The sequence below is a fragment of the Crocuta crocuta genome, unplaced genomic scaffold (assembly GCF_008692635.1).
Source record: "Crocuta crocuta isolate KB4526 unplaced genomic scaffold, BGI_CrCroc_1.0 scaffold248, whole genome shotgun sequence".
NCBI lineage: Eukaryota > Metazoa > Chordata > Mammalia > Carnivora > Hyaenidae > Crocuta > Crocuta crocuta.
Window position 1 is genome coordinate 5,427,415 of NW_027532409.1, and position 8,217 is coordinate 5,435,631.

Below are 8,217 nucleotides of genomic sequence, written 5' to 3' on the forward strand. Positions count from 1 at the left end.
GTTTCGAATCTATATCCATTGGCCTCATACTTCTCTCTGCTCCCCACCTGATGCTCTCCTAGCTTCCAGGAGACCTTTCCCTTCTCTCGGGGCATTTAACCATGTGTCTGTCTCAAGCTCCCTGCCTGAGGTAAATTACTCAGCTTCTCACAGGCCTGCCTCCTGCAGCTCTAAGTACAAGCACACGCCACTTCCCTCCTAGCACACAAGAAAATGCCATATGCAGGGGGAAAGGCCCATCTCGCTCTCCCAAGATTAGAAATAGGGCCAGGCCTTCAGGGACTGGCAAACACCTAACCCAGGGAGCTCTGTGCAGGCCTCATTAAGTGCTTCCTAGGTGTTTGCGGGGTAACGAAGCTCTAGTTTAAGAGCTGCGCAGGGAGCTCTCCATCGTGGCTGGCAGGAATGAAAATGGGGGTGCCACTTTGGAAAACAGTTTGGCAGCTTCTTCAAAAGCGAACGATTCACTTACCATATGACCCAGCAGTTCCTCTCCTAGGTCACCACCCAAGAGCTATCAAAGCACCTGTTCGTACAAAGCCTTATACACGAACATTCATAGCGGCGCTTTTCATAATAGCCCCAAACTGAAATCAACCTAAATGTGCATCGCGGAGAATGGGTGAACAAGCTGTCAGCCTTCCGTACAATGGAAGGCACTGAGCAACAATGTGGAACAGGCTATCGATATGGATCAAACACAAATGAATCTCAAAAACAGGTGGTTGAGTGAAAGAAGACTGACAGCAACATGGACATATTATGTGACTCCATAATTCATATGAACTTTCTGGCAAAGGAAAAACTATAGAGCCAGAAGGTGGATCAGCAGTTGTCTGAGGCTGGGGTTGGAGTGGGAATTGGTAGAAAATGGGCCGAAGGGAACTTTTGGGGGTGACAGAGGTATTCTAAATAGGGTTGTGTGATAGTGACACAATTTTATAAACTTATGAGAACTTGTTGAATCATAGACTTCAAACAGGTGCCTTTTATGGTGTATGAGCTATATATACTTCAATAAGACTGTTAAAGTTCCCGGGGCACCTGGGTGGCTCAGTCAGTTAAGCATCCGACACTTGGTTTTAGCTCAGGTCATGATCTCACAGTTTTTTAAGCCCAGTGTCTGGTTCTGTGCTGACAGTGTGGAGCTTACTTGGGATTCTCTCTCTCCCTCTCTGTCTCTGCCACTCCCCTGTTCATGCTGTCTCTGTCTCTCTCAAAATAAATAAATAAATAAATAAACTTAAAAAAATAAAAATAGGGTTGCCTGGGTGGCTCAGTTGGTTAAGTGTCCGACTTCAGCTCAGATCATAATCTCACAGTTTGTGGGTTCAAGCCCCGCATCAGGCTCTGTGCTGACAGCTCAGAGCCTGGAGCCTGCTTTGGATTCTGTGTCTCCATCTATCTCTACCCCTCCCCTGCTCATGCTCTATTTCTGTCTCTCATAAATAAATAGAATGTTGAGAAAAATGTTTTAAAGTGTTTAAAAATTAAAAATAAAAAGCAAAACTGTTAAAGTTCTTTTAAAAAGAGTAGAAGAAGACCCAGAGGGCCAAGGAAGGGCCTTAGGAGAATATTAGCCTGGTGTAGGGCACTGGATTTGGGAGTCAGAAACCGTTTTCGAGTCCTGGCGCCACCGCTGTCCAGGTGTGTGACTGTGGATAAGTGGGTAACCTGTGTCTCTGTTTTCTTACTTATTACAACTACAATAGTAACAATAGTGAGAGTTAATTTTTAAGACTTTATAGCAGGCCTGTACCTTATGCACTGGCACATTAAAAAAATTTTTTTTTAATGTTTTATTTATTTTTGAGAGAGTAAGAGAGACAGAGCATGAGTGGGGAAGGGTCAGAGAGAAAGGGAGACACAGAATCTGAGGCAGGCTCTGAGCTGTCAGCACAGAGCCTGACGCAGGGTTCGAACCCACAGACCGCAAGATCACGACCTGAGCTGAAGTTGGACGCTCAACCAACTGAGCCCCCCAGGCGCCCCTGCACTGGCACATTTAATTCTCACCCAGCAGCCTCATGAGTTGAGCCCTATCACTCTCCTCTTATAGATGAGAAAACTGAGAAGAGGCATGAAGTCCTGAGCACAATGCTTGGCAACAGAGCTTCCAGTAAGGTAGCATTCTGATCCCCATGGCTTCTCCAGCCAATTCCGTGCGTCCTACATCTGCACTCTGGCCTGGTGTCCATTGTGAGTTTTCCGCTCTGGGTGGTCCCCACCTTGCATTCCCTGAGATAACCTCACCCCTCCTGAGCGTATGAGAACCTATGGCCCAGGGGGCTCCCAAATGCTCCATCTGCCCTCTCTTAGTCCCTGGGAACCTGGCCTGACCTGACTGCTTTGTGTCCAGGCCAGCATGACGACGAGCCGCTCAGTCCCTGCGTCTGTGGGAAACAGCCCATGTGTGCTCTGTGCCAAGAACGTGGCTCCGTGCAGGCTGCGGCGAAGGCTCACAGCACATCATTGCTAAGAGGTTCTTTCAGAACCTACTGGTTCTGTGGCCCATGGAGGTGCCCCAGGGGCAGCCAGAGGTAGTCTTCACTCGACCCTCGACCCTCGTCAACCAGAGCAGTTTCCTGTTTTAAATATGCTTTATACACTGCATTTCCATAGAAGATTCCTGAAGAAACTTCTACACCATCTTTTTTTTTTTTTTAAGTTTGAAAGCTGCTGTTCTCTGGCAGCCCTCGCTTTTCCAAGTTTAGAAACTGAGATCTGGGAGGTAGAAGTAACTTGCTGAGGGTCACAGAGATCGTGACTCACAGACACAGGAGGGGTGGGCAGGGCCCTGGACCCGAAGCTTACGGCTCTTTCTACTCCCCCACAACAGTCGTGTGGGAAACCGGCGTTTCTGACTCACAGACTTTTAGGCCATTCTAGAAGATTCTTTAGCTACAGGCTAGTAAAATCTGGAAACACAACAACCCTCCCAAGGTTTTCCATCTCCTTCCGTGTTTGGCTGCCCTGACACATGAGAACAGGTGCTCCCCGGGCTAGCTGTCTACGCTCCTGGTCTGTGACCGCAACAGATGTAAATCGAAGAGGGGAAACCTTGATAATTGGACAAGAGAGAGAGCATAGAACATCGCGCTAAGGAGAGAAAAACACTCATCTGTAATAAGCGGACTACCTGAAAGTGAGATAAAGTTGCACACGGACAAAACAAAATTATATCAACTTTTTAAAAGGCACATTTAACTCTGAGAGTAAATGAACCTTTGGTGTTTCACTGTTATGATTACTCCAATTACTGGAGAAGCAGTATTACTCTTCTATTCCCCTCGGAATAATATCATGACTTGGTGCTCTGCCCATAAAGGGAAAGTTCCATATGGGTCTTCAACTGCAAGGGGGAAAATCTCTTTCCCCTATTAGGGGTTGTCAATGTGATGCTAAAAACGGTCCTTTGGTTGACTTGTGGGTAATTGATTCTCTGACGCTGGCGACGCTTAGGAAAATGAAGGTATAAATGATGGGAGTGCCACGCAGCCGCCGAGCAAACGCCGAGCCCCAGGTCCAGGCAGCTGGAGCAGCGCCTCATAGCAGAGGGGACATCTGCCATATCAGAGGTGAGAGAGGATGGTCCTGGGGGCTGGGCTGGATGGGGGCAAGACGGTTGACCTTCTCACCAACTCAGAGACACCAAGTCAAAGAGGCCCACCATCATCCTCGTCGCCTGTGGACTAGTGAGTACATTCAGGCCCCTGGTTAGGGGCTCTGGAACAAGGTTTTGATGGTTGACGCCATGTTGAGGTTGTCTTGGATACAGTGCACCTCAACGGTGGAGAAGGCGCAGGCAGACAGATGTGTTCCAGGGGTCTGTCAGGGGACGGACGAAGTCTCAGAGCTCCTTCCAGGGGGTACAGGCAGGCATCTGGGGCAAGACGTGAGCTGGCTAGATCCTCCCAGCAGCAGTGGGGTTCTGCCATGGATGGGGAAGGAGCCAAGTGGCTGTGCAAATCAATACCGCCCATCTCTTGCTCCGAATCCATTCAACATAATTGCCTGGAAATTGATAACATTTTGCTTTCTTGCTCAGTTGCAGCCGCGCTCCTTACTCGAGGTTTCAGACGCAATTATCTGCCCCGGGAACACTCCACTACCCCCAAGCTTGTCTCTTGATCCATGTTTTGACGATCCCAAAGTGTTTGTGTCTTTCACCATAAACTGCCTCAAACCATTTCAGGAAGGAGGCGGAGTGCCCCTCTTTTGAGTGACAATTCAAGACACTTCCTCATTAAAAACTTAGATCTCTTTCAATGTGGAATGCTACTGCTGAAACAGTTTACAAACTGCCTTGGGATGTCAGTACTTCAGCGTTCTTAAATGACAAAGCAGAATGTTTAAGAACGGTAAAAGAGGGGCACCTGGGTGACTATGTTGCTTAAGCCTCTGACTCTTGGTTTTGGCTAAGGTTCCTGGAGTTGGAGCCCCATATTGGGGCTCTGTGCTCTCAGGGCAGAATATGCTTAAGATTCTCTCTCTCCCTCTCTCTCTGCCTCTCCCCTGCTCGCTCTTTCTCTCTCTCTCTCTCTCAAAGTAAATAAATACACTTAAAAAAGGTAAAAGATTTTCTTCGTAGATGTTCAAAAGTGGCCTTGCTAGTTTGGGTACTTGAGACCTGACCTCTGTCATTAGCCGAAGTGCATCTGGAAAATTCTCATGGCATTCTTGTCATAGAGGCTGGCAAGAGGTGCCAACTAATGTAGATCAGGTGTCCATTTGCCCTGAATCCAGATGACCTCAATTAGATCTGAGAATTCACTTGTCGACACTGCAGAAAGCTAACTGATACTCATTAGGATAGATGATAAACCTTAAAGTATCTTTGGAACTCTCAAGCAGTTGTTGAGAATGCTGTTAGATTTGTAGTACACTTAATTCAGTGGAATTCTGTCTCTGTAGACTCCTCGCATGGAATGTGTCTGTCCATAGTTATTTTATCCTTGGCGATACAACCTCTATTCTCATCAGACCATAGAGAGAATTCTTGTCATTTCCCAACTTTGTCCAGTGGAAGTTTGCAACCCCACGGATTAGGCTCTCGCAGCCTAGAGGTTGCAGTGGTGCCTTGAGCCATCTCTGGGGCACACGGTTTGCAGCAAATGTTGTGCACCCTGGTTGACCAGACTATACAGTTGCTCAGCCTCATTCCAAATAAGCTAAGGGTTACAGAATTTACTTGTCCTCCAAAGTCTGCCCTCGTATCAGGTTATTTTCAACTCCCGCAAACCACTGAATGTGCATAGGAAGGCGCCAACCGAGCAGGCATTCCTGTTTGTGTCCCTTTTTTTTACTTCCCTGGAGACCCAGTGACAAAGAGCAAACGCTCTCCGTGTTTCAGAACCGCTTCCCATGTGCAGGTGATGAATTCTGCAGCGCCCGCCCATGAATAGGGAGTTGAATGGGGAGCGCTGTGAATAGGGTATTGTATCTGGGGGGCTGCCTCAAAGAGCGGGCCTGGGAACTTTGAGGCCTGTTCTGAAGTGCCCACTCAGAAACCAATTTGATGGAGGACCATGGAAAAAAGGTCCTCCTCCTCCTCTCTGGACTCATTTCCTCAGCTGTAAAATGAAGACCGTGATACCTGCTCCAGAGGGCTGGTGTGAGGGTGGGCTGTGCAGGCCAGGGGAGCACAGGGGCTGTGGGACGCAGGAGAAGGGGCAGGAGGTGGGGAAGCCAAGGGAGAATTTCTCCAAGAGCAGGGGTTTGAGCTTTGCTCTAGAGGGAGTGGGCAACCAAGGGCTCTGAGCAGGGGGAATGAAGTGATTAGGGGCCTAGATGTGCCCAGGTCTTTAAAAGATCAGCAGCGGGCACCTGGATGGCTCAGTCAGTTGAGTTTCAGCTCAGGTCATGATCTCACAGTCATGGATTCAAACCCCGTGTCAGGCTCTACGCTGATGGTGTGGAGTCTGCTTAGGATTCTATCTCCCTCTCTCTGCCCCTCCCCGCCCCCCCCCCCCCCCGCTCGCTCTCTATCTCTCTCTCTCAAATAGACATTTTTTTTAAAATTTAAAAATCAGCAGCAAAGAAGGCAAGAAAGTCCAGCCAGGAGAGAGAAAAAAGAGGGCTCATGTCAAGGGGCCTCCCTAACCTTGAACTCCCTGCTTAGGAAATTCCATTGCTAGAGAGGCAGCCTGGAACCGGACCGGGAGAAGGGGGGCCAGATGTGATATGGTGAAAAGGGCAGAAGACTGAAATCTTTTGTCTGGAGAACAAAGGCCTAAGTCAGATGGAAAACTTTGTCATGTGGGTGAAGGTGCAGAAGCTGTGAGTGGCACAGCAGGTGGATGTCAAAGCCGGGGCGAGCGAGGGGTGGGCAGATGCCCCGTTCTCTTCTTTCCTCTAGCCCCAGTCCTTACCAGAAGAGTAGAAGCTTAACACGCCTTTTTGCACTTGACACGATGAGAAAAACTTCCTAACAAGAGGAGCTGCCCGGAAATAGCACATCCTGGCTTGGAGGTAGTGAGGTCCCTGTCACTCATCAGCAGAGAGCATTTGAGCAGGACCTGGAGGATTGTTGGTCTGGGGAGAGAGGCCTGGAGGCCTGGAGGGCTGTTCCCTCCTGCTCTGGAGGTGCAGAGTCTCAAGTTGCTCTGAGCCACCTCTGCAGATGCTCCCTGGGTTAGTCAAGACCCTGGTGTCTGGTAGAAGGGAGGCGATGCCCCAGTGCTGACCCTGCCTGCTGGAAACCACTCTTCAACAGGACAGGAGAGAGCATGGAAGACAGGGGTGAGGTTGGGCTCGGATGGGTACCTGCCCCTCTCTGGGCTGGCTGCATCCCTGCAGGGGCCTGTAGCCCATGGAATGGATATTCTATTGAGGGTGGCAGAAGAGGTGGGGAGACCCAATTCCTAGGTAGTTGAGTCACCCCTGCTTCCACACTGGGCAGATCTGGGTTGACCGTGAAGTCTCCTCCCCCGCCGAGGCGGGCTCTTTCTCGCATTGCCTGTTCTTCCCCTAATTGCAGAGCACGGTGTCAGCAGGCCCCAATTAAGGGTGATTACATGATCTATTAGATGATTCTGCCGCACTGGCTCCCCAGGCTCCCTGGTCTCTTCCAAGGCTAAAACCCTTCAGCGAAATCGAAATGTTTGGAGCGGGAAGTATAGCTTTCCCTTTGCTCTGACTTCACACAGAATCAAACAAGATGAGAGCCCGCCCCCTCCAGAGGGTCTGGTCTGAGGTCATTGCAACAAAAATATTCGGGAGAATTTCTATGTGCCAAGCGACTCTCATCTCGTCTCAGCCTCACAAGGACCTTATGCAGTCAGTATAGTCATAGACCCCATTTTATGGTTAGGGAAACTGAGGCCCAGAAAGGAGAAGCCCCGTGTCCCGGGACACACACAGCTGGTGATGGTGGAGCCCAGATATGAACTGAGGTTTGTCTGACTCAGAGCCTGAGCTGTTGGCCCTGCTCACTGTGGTCAAGTGCCACAGTGGGTGGGGTAATTTAGGAGATTAGGGGAAAGCACCCCCCAACCCTTGCTGAGGCCTGAATCCCATGTATAATGCCTCACATCAAGGGGCAGTTTCACCAATATCATTGATTTTCCATTCAACCCAATGGGGTCAGCAGGGTAGCTTATCATGCCCATTTTACAGATGCAGAAAATGAGGTCAAAGCTTGTGACTGGCAAAAGCAGGACTTGAACCTAGGTCTGTCTAACTTCCAGAGTCTGGGTTCTTTTTCCTACCTCACCACTTCCAAACGACAAGGAATAAGGCTTGCATAGAGCCAAGCCCAGGGCTGGGCCCAGCCAGCAAAGCACGTCCTTGTGGCTATGGCTCCCGTTGACCTTCTTCTGTCGTTTTCCAGGAGCTACCGCAGGGGTGAAGTATGCCGCTCTGGGTGTTCTTCCTGTTGATCCTCACCCTCGGCAGTGGCTCCCACTGCTCCCCGCCACCCCTGCCCCTCAGGTGAGCAGTCCTGCCGCCAGGGCCTAGATACTCAATGTCCCCAAACCATCCCTGCAACCCGGTGGGGGATGATTTAGGACATGCAGAGTAGAGCCCTAAGCTGGCCCCCAGCCATCTCCTCAGGCGGCCCCCACTGCCTATCTTGGGGAGGGGGGCAGATCCTGAGTCCCGGAGAAGCCTCCCCACCCTGGGTCCTACCCTCTCTGGGGCTGAGTAGGGCAAAGGGCAGAAGGATGTCACAGAGACATGGCGGGGGGCCCCCCCCCCCCCCCCCCTCCCCCCCCC

At 50.2% G+C, this 8,217-nt stretch overlaps 1 protein-coding gene across 1 annotated transcript in view; it reads left to right on the forward strand.

Moving 5' to 3' along the window:
- Positions 1-7,852: 7,852 nt before the first annotated feature.
- The window catches only part of GHRH (growth hormone releasing hormone), a 3,821-nt gene continuing 3,456 nt past the window's right edge, over positions 7,853-8,217 (forward strand). Inside the window, exon 1 of the mRNA XM_077778898.1 lies at positions 7,853-7,932. Within this exon, the coding sequence (XP_077635024.1) occupies positions 7,853-7,932 (80 nt within the window). The remainder of the gene's footprint in view (positions 7,933-8,217) is intronic.